At 35.7% G+C, this 14178-nt stretch overlaps 1 protein-coding gene across 1 annotated transcript in view; it reads left to right on the top strand.

The window, feature by feature from the left end:
• Window positions 1-14178, top strand: part of Rme-8 (receptor mediated endocytosis 8) — a 397451-nt gene that overhangs the window by 320663 nt on the left and 62610 nt on the right. The window contains exon 33 of the mRNA XM_067147687.2: window positions 1287-1503. Within this exon, the coding sequence (XP_067003788.2) occupies window positions 1287-1503 (217 nt within the window). The remainder of the gene's footprint in view (window positions 1-1286; window positions 1504-14178) is intronic.

Below are 14178 nucleotides of genomic sequence, written 5' to 3' on the forward strand. Positions count from 1 at the left end.
TTTTGTGCTTCTCTTGTCAGCAACAATCCCACCCTGCTTTGATGGTAATCATCTTCTTCTTCTGCTGGTGTTCTTCAAATCCATTTCATCATGTTTCATCATCTCATAGTGGTCCATTTCTCTTGAAATCTGTTCCAACTTACCATTTTCCAAATTGCCCGTACATTCCAAAACCAATTTAAGTCCGTTTTTTTATTCCAAAATTTGCCATTGACATATCTCTCCAGTTGGCTTTTGTATGTGTTCCTGTAATGTTTCCACTCTTGAGTGTGGAAGTTATTAGCCCACAGCACCTGAAGCTCAGTGGGCATGCTGATTTTCTGTTAGGGTTTGTTCCCTTAGTCTTTGGAGAACCAGCTCATATACGGCTAGACAGTAGCTTCACCAGAGCCCCATTAGTTGCTATTTTCAGGGTTTCGGTAAGGCTTTCACAGATGCTGTAGCAGTCTCAGGACACAAGAAGTCCCCACTGTACTTCACCTTTACAGGCACTCCCCTACTTCTATATGCTGCTCATATCCCACAACATGGATGAGGAATTGGACTTACGAGAGGCCTAATAACCTAAAAGCTTCCTGTTGCTGTGATTCTGACTTCTGTTTCACTGTCCAACACTTTAAATTTTCTCTTACTAAATTGTTTTGATGACATTGTGTCGCAGAAAACTTTTATAGTTATTGTGAGAACTGGAGCTTAAGTGACTATAGTTGAGATTTAACGTTGAGATTGAGTTTATAAAACTTCCATGAATGACCTGTGATGTTTGGTAGGCTGGTCTCAACAGCAACCAATAAGGGTCCCGCTCACCCAACAGTTGAAAATACCATGTGTTGTGAATGGCAACACAGGGTCAATTTTATACTTGAAGAGACATAGCGCTTTATTATAGCCTAACAGACAAATATAATTTTAGCTGGGATTATTTAAAAATAATAATACTGTCAGTTAATCCAATGGTCAGTTAATTGTCTACTGTATGTACATAGGGTCACACAGTAATTTGAAATGAATTTTGTTGTATACAGTTGCAAAATATGATCATTTGTATCTAGTTATGGCTGAGAAATGGCTGTCTTGGTGTGTTTTCATGTTTGGAATTTCCATTATATTTATCCTTTGTATATGTTCCATCCTGATTCCTAGCGTTCTGTCTTCAATATAATACATTCAAAAAACTGTGGTTGCACCTCACAAATATTATACCTTATTTAAAAGACATTTTGATCAGTATAATGAGTTATATACATAGAAAAAAGTCAAACTGAACTAATGTTTTATTTTCACAGGCACCATGTTGCACAGAGGCAGAATCCTAAAGTAAACTGGCGTCTTCCTGAAGATAGTTCAATTGTAACTTCTGCAAATCCAAATGAGCTTGTAGTGGCAGGAGTGTACTTAAGACTATTTGTGGACAATCCTGGCTGGGTACTGCGGAAACCAAAGGAGTTCCTGGCAGAACTCTTGGATACATGTTTTAACCTCATGAGTAAGGAGAAACCAGATGTAAGTTTTCATGAAGCATATTGACAGTAAACTTTGATAGATGAGTTTCTGAATTTTAAAATCTCATAAATGACATGCTCTAAAAGAACTGTCGCTTGCAAAGTCTATTTGTCCTATTCATCACTTCACTTCAATTAATCCACCTCATGGAATTGTTTCATCTTGTTCTTTCATGCAATTTCTGAACATGTTCATGACTATAAATAATGAACTCGTCCAGTATCAGAGTTATCTTTCTGTTTGTTATAGTTAAAATTCATTCTTTTTATTTCCATTTCACTGCCAAAATACCTGCCTTCAAATTATTGTGGCATATATAAAATTTGAGAAAAGTTACAGGTAGTTCTTTCCTTGTTGTAAAATTCCATTGGAAGATGAAATGAAATGGCGTATGGCTTTTAATGCTGGGAGTGTCCAAGGACACGTTCGGCTCGCCAAGTACAGGTCTTTTGATTTGACGCCGATAGGCGACCTGCACGTCGTGATGAGGATGAAATAATGAAGACAACACATACACCCAGCCCCCTTGCCAGCGGAATTAACCAATTATGGTTAAAATCCCCAACCCTGCCGAGAATCGAACCCGGGACCCCTGTGACCAAAGGTCAGCACGCTAACCATTTAGCCATGGAGCCAGACATTGGAAGATAGATAGTAGATACTTGTTAATTCACACTAAAATACTAGAATTGTCAGGACTCCCCAATAGCTTTCTGAGTAGATAGGAGAGCTTCTGCTGAAATTGATACTATTATGGATGTTATACTCTGCTGTAAAGAGAAATCACAACATCTTGAACATGTATCTTAGGGAATACAAGATCTTAATCATCATCATCATTTTCTAACTCGAGTTTCTTACCTACAGATATTTCCAGCGGGCTCCAGTAAATTATTATTTACTCATCTTAATACATGCATAGGTTCTGAACTTCATTGGCATTCCAACACCCTGTGAATGTGTCTCGTGTCGTCCCTAGCCATTGACACATGCCTGTACTGTTTCTTGATTTGGATGGTCATATAAAGTCATATATTATCTTGTGATTATTGTGACATACAAAATTTGAGAAAATTTACAGGTAGTTCTTTCCTTGATGTGAAATTCTGTTGGAAGACAGTACATACTTGTTAATTCACGCTAAAATATTAGAATTGTCTGGACTCCCTGATAGCTTTACATTTTATAGAAAGTGCCCCACCTTATCCATTGGCATTCGTGCTGGCTAGGAAAGTTGTGAAATATCTTGTGAATTATGATCACAGGCATTATGTGGGTACACATTATCATACTGAGACAATATATTGACATTTTGCTAACCACTTTTCATCTGTCTATTCTTCTTATCAGAATAGTAGTAGTATGTCATATGATTATCCTTTCTCTGTCAATCTATCAGTTATAAACATTAGTAAGGCAGAAATTTACAACAAACTGATATCTCTGGAATTAAAGAAAACTGTAGGACCTGATGGTGTTTCAACTTACATGCTCAAGTACTGCTCATTTATTTTATGTGAAGCACTCTTTTATCTGTTCAACTTATCATTAAACCAAGGTGTTTTTCCATTGGAATGGAAGAAAGGATTTGTTAGTCCAGTTTTCAAAAATGGTGATAAAACTGACAAAAACAATATAGACCAGTTATAATTTCTTCTCACATTTCCAAAATATTTGACTCAATAATTCTTGACAAAATCACACCTCTCTTTAGAAACATCATCATTGATGAGCAGCATGGATTCTTTTCAGGAAGGTCAACCTGTAGCAATCTTCTTTTATTCTATCAGTTCCTCTTGGATGCAATAGAGAACCACTCCCAAGAGGACTGCATTTATTCAGACTTCTCAAAAGCTTTTGACACTGTCGATCACGATATCTTGCTGCAAAAACTAACGGGCTACGGAATTAATGGGCCTCTCCTCTCATGGTTTGAATCATATCTGAAAAATCGCCTGCAGATTGTTAAAATAAGGAATCATTTTTCTGCGCCTATTATTGTTACCAGTGGAGTTCCTCAAGGGTCTCACCTTGCGCCCTTACGTTTTACTCTCTACATAAATGACATTAAAAATATACTTAAGAATTCTAAATTGCTTTTGTTTGCCGATGATGCAAAAAAATTTATGCTAATAAATTGTCTACTTGATTGTTTAAAACTTCAAGAAGATTTACATCATCTGGAAAAGTACTGTAATCAAAATGGGTTGAAACTTAATCATGAGAAATGTAAAATAATATCATTTTTTTTAAACAAGAAGAAAATATCATTTTCGTACAAATTTAGTAATAACATTCTAACTCCTGTTTCACAAGTTAATGACCTTGGTATTTTATTCAGTTATAACCTATCATTTAATGAACATATTGAAAATATTTGTAAGAAAGCATTTCAAAGATTGGGTTGCATTACTAGATATTCTAGGGAATTTTCAAACTTAGCTATCTATCGATTGCTGTATGTATCTAAGGTACGCCCTATACTAGAATACTGTTCACCTGTTTGGAACCCTTCTCATCAGACCTCTATCCATAGATTAGATTCAGTACAACATAAATTTCTTCGTCTATATTCTTTTAGAGCAGGATTCTCATATGATAATGTTGATTATACATCCCTACAACAGTCCTTAAATCTGCAATAGCCTGTCACAACGCCGTGAATTATTGGATACACTCTTCATTTTTAAATTGCTTCATTCCTTGGTGAATTGTCCACAACTCCTTGCAAAAATTAACGTACATGTACCAGACTGACGCACAAGGTTCAAGAATCCATTGTCTACAAATTGGCATAGAACTAACTATGCATTCAATGGACCAATTGAACGAATGTCAAGACCTCTAAACAAAGTGGATATTGATATATTTAACTGCTCATTGTCAAAATTCAGAACTCGCTTACATAATCTCCAGAATTGACTATTACTTTTCTGTGCTTACTTGTAATATAACCTGTGTATATATCCGTACATATTTTTCTACTTATACTCCATTGAACTTACTTTTTACTGTGTTTTGTATTACTTTTGTATTACTTTCCTGTGCTTACTTGTAATATATCCTGTGTATATATCTGTACATATTTTTTCTACTTATACTCCATTGAACTTTCTTTTTACTGTGGTTTGTCTATACTTCTCTACTGTTATGTAAAATGGTATTTCTGTTAATAAAGTATTATTATCTGCAAATACATCATTCACTTCGTCACTACTGATACTCTGTTTTACACGTTTTATGATTTCATCCATCAATATAATAAACAATAATGGTGACAGTGCACTTCCTTGTGAGACCTTTTTTGTATAAAATGTTTCAGTCACCACTCCTCACTTGTACACTGCTTTTACTCTCATGATACAACATTTTTATCTTGTTAATTAATGATTTGGGTAGATTTCATCTCAGTAGGCATTCCCATACATGTTTTCTCTTAACTGTATCATAAGCTTTTCCAAATCCAAGAATACAAATATGATTTCCTTGTTCCTTTCCAGATGTTTTTCCATTATCGTTTGCACTGTAAATATTAAGTCTATTGTTGATGTATTTGGTCTACAGCCATAATGTTCTTCCTCTAACCGTATTTCTATTATATCCCTTAGTCTTTTGTCTATGACTTTCTCCACTATTTTTAGCCCATGTGATAATAGGGTTATACCTCTATAATTTTCACATTTCTTCCTATTTCCTTTTTTGAACAATGGTACAATGCTTCCTTGTTGCCAATCTTCAGATATCCTTTCATCCTTCCATTTGGCATTGAGGGCTCTGTATAGCCATTGTAGTCCAATGCTTCCTGCTGCCTTAATCATATCAGCATTGAATTAGTCTTTTCCACTTGCTTTACCTTTGGTCATTGCTTTCACTGCCCTTTCCAAGTTCCAACCATGTTATCGGGTTCTCTTCTTTTCCTCCATCTATTATTTCCATTTTCTTATCTACTCCTTCCTCCAAGCAGTCCTCCTCATTATAAAGTTTTTCAAAATACTTTACCATCACCTTCTGAAGACCCTTTTCGTCATGTACTATGGATCTGTCTTCTCTCTTTAATACCTTGATTTTTTTTTCTTGATTTATTCTTTTCAATTTTATTACTCTGCATAATAGTTTCTAATTTCCTTGACTATCTTGCTCAATTTTGTTGGTAAACTCTCCCCAACATTTCTCCTTTTGTTCCTTGACACTCCTCTTTATTTGTAGTTTCAATCTTTTGAATTCCACATGTAACCTTTCTATCTTATTTTCATCCCTCTGGTGCATTTTTTGCTTTTCCTTATCCATTCCTTTCTTCACCTTGTTCGTTTCTTTTATTTCTTTTTTTATTTTGTCTGTCCACCACCACGTCTCCTTTTCCTTAACTTTTGCTTTTCTTTTCCCGCATACCTCAATTGCTGCTTCCACAAATGTCTATTTTAAATTGTCCCACTCTTCTTCTCCACTTCGTATTTCTGTGTTAGGCAACTTCCTTTTTATACAATCTTCGAATGCCATTCTTTTATCCTCCTCCTCCAATTCCCAAATCCTGATCTTTGGTTTCTTCTTCAATACAATTTTAGGGATTTTTACTTGTTTTAATTCCACAATTAATAATCTATGATGACCTTCCACACTTTCACTAGGGATTATATTCATATTCATGACGTATTTTCCCCATTCTCGGACTCTTATTATAAAATCGATGAGTTTTCCATACTGTCCATCCCAACTATATCGTATGATCTTATGGCTCTTCCTCTTCATAAACCATGTGTTCTTTATTATCACGTTATTTCTGATACAAAAGTCCAACAGTTTCTCTCCATCTTAATTTCTATCACCATGCCCATGTGGGCCCAGAATATTCTTGTATCCCATTCTATCAGTTCCCACATGAGCATTCAGATCTCCCATTGTCATGATCCCATCTCCAACAATGTGTGTTTCCAGTTCATTCAGGAACTCTTCTTTTTCTTTCATGCTACATCTTGTCTGTGGAGCATACACCTGTACTATCTTCAGTAGTTCCTTATTTACATTATGTGCATTGTTATAATTCTTTCATTTACATACTCAACTTCAGCTGTTGGTTCATCATTCTGATTCGCTACAAATCCAACTCAATTTCTTTTCTTTTCTCTTTACTGTTACCTATCCAGTACAAGGTGTACCTCTTTCTTAGTTTCTTCATTCCTTTCCCTTTTATTTCACCTAATCCTAGGATGTCAATTTTTCGTCTCTCCATTAGGTCAATCAATTAATCTTCCTTCCCATTCAATGTTGAAATATTTATTGTTCCAAATTGGGTTTTTTTCTGTGATCTAACACTTGCATGAACATCAGCAATACCATCATACTGTGCAACTGTAGTCAGAGACTTGTCAGTTCCATTTCCATTTTTAAACTTCCATCCAAGGCTTGTATTATATTTGAAAGCAAGTACAAATTTACTACTACTATAAACTGATAATTAATTACAAGATGTTTTTTTAAACAATTATTTCACTGAAATCCAAGTTTATTTCAGTTAAAGCTGTTTTCAGTTGTGCCGACAGATGTTTGTCAGTCAAACAGGATCTAGCATAGTTGCATAGTTAATTTGTGAAAACAGTTATTCACACATATCAGCAGAAGCAAACATTAGCTAAAATTTTAGCTGCAGATAATCTTAATTTTATGTGCTTACCAACTGAAAAATGTTTGAATACATCTTCACCAACTTTACCATGACATACATTTTTGAAAACATGTAATTTTGCACAGATATTTGCAGTAGAACCTCGTTAAGCGAGAAAACGTATTACTGAATGTACAAATAAAAACTATCCAGCAGGCATATGGAAACACTAGATATGATTTTTCAGACATGAGGGCATTTTAATATTAAAATCTAATTTTTATTTATTTATTTTATTTATAATTATTTTATTTTTAAAATTTTCCACCTTTTCAATACAATATATTTTCTTATTACATTAAGAAATTTTACATTATTGTTAATTTCATAAATGGGACATGTTTCACCCTTATATTATGGGCATCATCAGCTATGTTTCTACCTCAAAATCATGAAAATATAATCAGGATCCTGTTTGTATTTGAACTTGCATTGCTCCGTAAAATATAATTAAAGTTATTTTAAAATGTGCTTTTTTTGTTACAATAGGTGTCCATATTTGACTAGTTAAAGATAGCTTATAGGATTATGTACATACATAGAGCGAAACACTGAAATGTAATAGAAATAAAATTATTGGAATAACACTGAAATATTTTAAATTTAAAATTGTTCAACTTTTGGCAAGTTTATGCACTTAGTCTTGTTGTCCACTGGTATATTGATTCATATATGAACACGCACTCTTAAAATACAATTTTAATTTACACTGCATGTTCTCTAACTTATTAATCTGGTTACATATCTAATAAATTTTGTTTACTATCATACTTAAATACCATTAACATCTATATATATAAAATAACTTGTCCTGACTGACTGACTGATTCAGTCTTGACATAAAGAAATGAAATTTTGGGGATACATTCATATTAAGATGTAGGTGCTCGCTAAGAGAGGATTTTTGGATATTCCGTCGCAAAGGGGGTAAAAAGGGGGGTGAAATTTTAAAATGAGTGTACCTATATCTCAAAACTTTAAAAGTTTACAGATGTAAAAATTGGTAGTTAGAATCATCTTAAAAAATAAGGAAATATGTATATTTTTTGTTTTCGGAAAATCCCAATAGGAGGGGTAAAAAAGGGTGAAAAAGGGGTTGAAGGCCTTAAATCAGGATACCGGTACTTATATCTCGGAAACTGAAGATATTACAGACCTGAATATTGGTACTTTTGATCTCTTTTAAAAATAAAGAAACACATATTTTTTTGTTTTTGGAAAATCCAATTATTGGGAGGGTCAAAAGGGGGGTGAATTTTTAAAATGAGTGTATATATATCTCAAAACTTTGAAAGTTTACAGATGTAAAAATTGGTATTTAGAATCATTAAAAATAAAGAAACACGTATTTTTTTTTGTTTTCGGAAAATCCCAATAGGAAGGGTGGAAAAGGGTGAAGAATGGATTGAATGCCTTTAATGAGAATACTTAGATCTCAGAAACTGAAGGCATTACGGACCTGAAAATTGGTATTTGGGATCTCCTTTAAACATTAAGAAACACATTTTTTTTTAAAATCCAATTAATGGGGGATTGAAAAGGGGGGGGGGGTTAACATTTAAAGAGAGAGAGAGAGAGAGAGAGAGAGAGAGAGAGAGAGAGAGAGAGAGAGTGTGTGTGTGTGTGTGTGTGTGTGTGTGTGTGTGTGTGTGTGTGTGTGTGTGTGTGTGTGTGTGTGTGTGTGTGTGTGTGTCAAAACTTTTAAAGTGTACAGATATAAATATTGTTATTTAGAATCCCCTTTAAAAATAAACACATATTTTTGGTTTTCGGAAAATCCCAATAAGAGGGGTGAAAAAGGGTTGAATGCCTTAAATGAGGATACTTATATCTCAGAAACAGAAAATATTACAGACCTGAAAATTGGTATTTGGATCTCCTTTGAAAATAAACACATATTTTTTTTTGTTTTTGGAAAATCTAATTAATGGGGGTTAAATGGGAGTGACAAATTGGGGTGAATTTTTAGAAAGACTATATCTACAGTATATATCAGAAACGTAAAATGTTACAGATGTAAAAATTGGTATTTGAAATCTCCTGTAAAAGTAAAGAAACATTGGAAACTCCACTTAAGGTTAACTAAAAAGGGGCTGAAATTTTAAAATGAGCATTTGTACAGTATATCTCAAAAACTTAACATGGTACCGAAGTGAAAAATAGTATTTGAAATCTCCTTTAAAAATAAAGGAACATGGATTTAGGGGGGGGTGGGGGGAATCAGTCAACTTGGGGGTGGGCTGGTGGAAAGGGAGTTGGCATTTGGAAACTCCTTTATATACAAAGAAACGATTATTTTATTTTATTTTTTTTGAAAATTCACTAAGAGGGAGAGGGTGAAAGGAAGTGAAAAAAATTAATTATTTTTATGGAAAAAAATTATCTCAAAAACTTAAGGTTGCACATGTGAAAATTAATTTTTACTTGGAATCACCTTAAAAAATAAAGTAAGACGCATCTTTAGGTGTGTGTGTGTGTGTGAATTGAAAAATTAGTTGAATTCTTTGTGTGAGGATACTTATATATCAAAAAATGAAAAATGTTGTCCGGCTCCATGCCTAAATGATGCTGGTCTTTGGTCAGAGGGGTCCCGGGTTCGATTCCTGGCGGGGTCGGGAATTTTAACCATCATTGGTTAATTTACCTGGCACGGGGACTGGGTGTATGTGTTGTCTTCATCATCATTTAATCCTCATCACGTCGTGCATGTCGCCTACGGGCGTCAAAAGATCTGCACTTGGTGAGCCGAACCCGTCCTGGGATCTCCCAGCACTAAAAGCCATACGCCAGTTCATTTCAACTAAAAATATCAAAGACGTGAACATTGGTATTTGGAATCTCATTTAAAAATAAAGAAACACGCACTTTTGGGGAGGGGGAATCAACTTAACGGGTAGGAAGGGGGGTGTTAAAGGATTTGAATTACTTTCATGAGTATAATTATATCTCAAAAACTGAAGATGTTACAGATGTGAAAATTAGTATTTGGAATCTCCTTTAAAAATAAAGAAACACGCATTTGCTTTTTCGGAAAATTGACGTAAGGGGTGTGGGGTTGAAAATAAGTAACTAAAGAGTTGAAATACGTTTATGAGGATACTTTATCTTAAAAACTGAAGCTGTTACAGAAGTGTAAGTTGGTATTTTGAATTTCCTTTCAAAATAAAGAAACACGTATTTTTTGTTTTCTGAAAGTCCACTTAAGGTGGGAGAGGGGTGGAAAGAAGTGAGGAAGAAGAAGTTGAATAATTCTTATGAGTATACATTTTTCTCAAAAACTGAAGGTATTACAGATGTACAGGCATGAAAACTGGTATTTGAGTATTCTTTAAAATTAATGAAAAACTTTTTTCTCGGAAAATCCAACTGAGGGACTGAAAAGAATTGGAAAAGCGGGTGAATTTTTAAAATGAGTACCGGTATATCTACATTATATGTCGTCCGGCTCCATGGCTAAATGGTTAGCGTGCTGGCCTTTGGTCACAGGGGTCCCGGGTTCTATTCCCAGCAGGGTCGGGAATTTTAACCATCATTGGTTAATTTCCCTGGCACGGGGGCTGGGTGCATGTGTTGTCTTCATCATCATTTCATTTTCATCACGACGCGCAGGTAGCCTACGGGTGCCAAATCAAAAGACCTGCACCTGGCGAGCCGAACCCATCCTGGGATCTCCGGGCAGTAAAAGCCATAAGCCATTTAATTTTACATTATATGTCAAAAACTTAACATGCTAGAGACAAGAAACTTGGTATTTGGAAAGTCCTTTAAAATATAGGAACCTTTTCCTTTTTGTTTTCAGAGAGGGCACTTAACAGGAGGTGAAAAGTAGTGAAAAATTGTTGAATAATTTTTTATGAGGACATTCATATCTTAAAAACTGAAAATGTTACAGACATGAAAATTAATATTTGGAATCTTCTTTAAAAATAAGGTAACATGTATTTTTGTTTCCGGAAAATACACTTAGATCGGGGTAGGGGAAGTGCTGATCAAGGGGTTGAATTCTTTTTATGGGAATAATTATGTATATCTCAACAACTGAATAAGTTACAGATATGGGAATAGGTATTTGAAATCTCGTATAAAAATGTATGTATTTATTTATGTATTTATTTTTTGACTTGAGAGAAGACTGTTTCTCCCATGTCGCATGGTCGTCTTAGCCCCAAAAGGTAATACCACAAACATGGTTTACAAAGAATTTCTGGGGTAAATGAAACTCAATTTTTGGGTGAGGTTTTATACTTTAGGAATTTTCAGATAGTCTCTTAGTACAATGCAGAGGAACGATTACTCTGATCAAATTATGAAATCCATGTGAGCGAAGCCGCGGCTAATTGCTAGTTGTAAAATAAACTAATAACTAGGTTTGTGACTTATTAAAAAGTGTTGTCTTGTAGAATACAGCAGTCCTGTGTTTATGGGTATCATCATCATCTTCATTTCCAGTTTCCAGCTTCCTGGGTCAGGTCGTGAATCAAGGACCTCCATCACTGCCTGTCTCTCCACCACTCTTCTCCTTTTTTAAGTATATCTTCTGGTTTTTCTCCTTCCCCTCGTCTCTATGCACTCCCACACTGAATCTGTCCACCTCTTTCGGGGTCTTCCTCGTGGTCTCTTTCCTGTTAACTTCTCAGAAAAAGCTCTTCTTTTTTTTTTTTTTTTGGCACACACTCTTCTGCCATTCTCATCATATGCCCATACCACTTTAGCTTTGTTGTTTCTATCCTGTCTTGAAGTTTCAAGATTCCTGTCCTTTTCCTTATCTCTTTATTTCTAATTCTATCCTTTGTGGTCTTGTCCTTGATACCTCTTAGGAATTTCATCTCCTCTGCCTGTATTGTACTCTTCTCTCGTTTTTTTTGTAGTCCACAATACATCTGCATAGGCTAGTATGGGTTCGTAATAGGTTGAATATAATACTTTCTTACATTTCTTCATGACATCTTGGTTCCACAAAATACCCCTTACACTCTGGTAGAAGTCTTACGTTTCTTCATGACATCTTGGTTCCACAAAATACCCCTTACACTCTGGTAGAAGCTGTTTGCTTGTACTCTTTTCCCAATTTCCTCGGTTATCTTTACATCTTCTGTGATCACACTTCCCAAGTACTTGAAAACCTTCCTACCTTCCTTCCTTCCTTTTTTATTTTCTCTGAGCTTACTTTCATCTCAAATTTTTCTGTCTCTTGATTCCATACATCTACTTGTTTTTGCACTTCCATTTCATCCTCACCCCATATCACTATATCATCTGCGTGACATGGGAGGGTAAGCAACTGGAGCATTGTTTTACACCTAGGTACCTGGGTGTCACTTTAGACCGGACCTTAACATACAAGAAACACTCTGTTAATTCTGGACAGAAAGTTTCAGCCCGAAATAACATCCTCCGTAAACTTGGCTCATGCAAATGGGGAGCCCATCCAACTTTGTTAAGAACCTCAGCTCTTGCTCTGAGTTTTTCTGCAGCTGAGTATGCGTGTCCTGTATGGTTTAGGTCAGCCCATACGAAGCGGGCGGATGCAGCCCTTAATGAAACATGTAGAATAGTAACTGGGTGTCTGAAACCTACTCCCACTGACAAACTCTACTGCTTGGCTGGTATTTCTCCTCCAGACATTCGGCGAGAAGTGTTTGCAAGGCAAGAGAGGTCGAAGGTGGATCTCACTAGCAACCACCCGTTATTTGGACATCGACCTCCACCCAGAAGACTGAAGTCCAGGAAAAGTTTCCTCAATGTCTCCAAGGCTCTCGATAAACCAGCAAGAACAGCACGTTGTGATATGTGGCGAGCAAAAATGGAGCATCTTTCTGATTGGATGGTGCCTTCTGAATCTCCACCCCCTGGTCATCATTTGGAATGGACAACCTGGAAGGCACTTAATCGTTTGAGGAGTGGAGTAGGTAAATCCAAGGATAACCTTAAAAAATGGGGTTATCTGAAAGATCAGTCAGACTTCTGCGATTGTGGGGAGCAACAAACTACCCAACACCTGTATGACTGTCAGTCCTGCCCTGTTCGTTGTACACTTCAAGACTTGATTCAAGCCACTGAAGAGGGAATTTCTGTTGCCCATTTCTGGACAGACATTGTGTGAAACATGTTTTGTGACATAAAATGCATTCTGTTTTATTTGTATATAATACCTTATTTATATTTTTAAGTTTCTCAACACTCTGACACGAAATAAATAAATCTGCAAACAACATGGTTTTTGTTGCCTGTCTTCCAAATCTCTGTTTAATGTTCTTATGAATTTCATCCATGATTATGATGAATAGTATGGGGGATAGTACACTTCCCTGTCGGAGACCAGTTTCAACTTTAAACTATTTTTTTCCCCCCTATACTAGCCTTCACATACTAGCACAATTTTGTACTTAGCTTTTATCATTTGCACTTCCACTCTGTTAACTCATCCTCTTGATTTGGGAAACTCGACAAGTACCTGACGACTTGAAAAATGCTACCATCATCACTATCTTCAAGAAAGGCGATCATAGTGTATGTGGGAACTACCGTGGTATATCGCTTTTGTCAATTGCAGGTAAAATTCTTGCAAGAATTCTATTAAACCGGCTCTGAGTTATCTCAGGATTTTGCCCGAGTTTCAATGTGGTTTCCGAACCTCCAGAGGCACAACAGATGTGATCTTCTGTGCTAGACAACTCCAGGAAAAATGCAGAGAACAGCAACCTCTGTATTTAGTTTTCTATGATCTGAAAAAAGCCTTTGATTCAGTACCAAAATCTGCTATGTGGAAAGTATTGAGACATTTTGGATGGCCTGAACATTACATGGAATTGGTTCAAGCTCTTCATGATGGCATATCTGGGCAGGTTCTTCATGGTAACTCAGTATCAGATTCGTTCCCAATCACTCATGGATTAAAACAAGGCTGTGTGCATGCTCCTACACTCTTTGCACTGTACATGGCTGCCATGCTGCATGAATCATCTGCAGACAACTTAGGCATGGAGATTCAATTTCGTTTTGAAGGAGGCCTTTTC

Source organism: Anabrus simplex, chromosome 5 (assembly GCF_040414725.1).
Source record: "Anabrus simplex isolate iqAnaSimp1 chromosome 5, ASM4041472v1, whole genome shotgun sequence".
Taxonomy (NCBI): domain Eukaryota; kingdom Metazoa; phylum Arthropoda; class Insecta; order Orthoptera; family Tettigoniidae; genus Anabrus; species Anabrus simplex.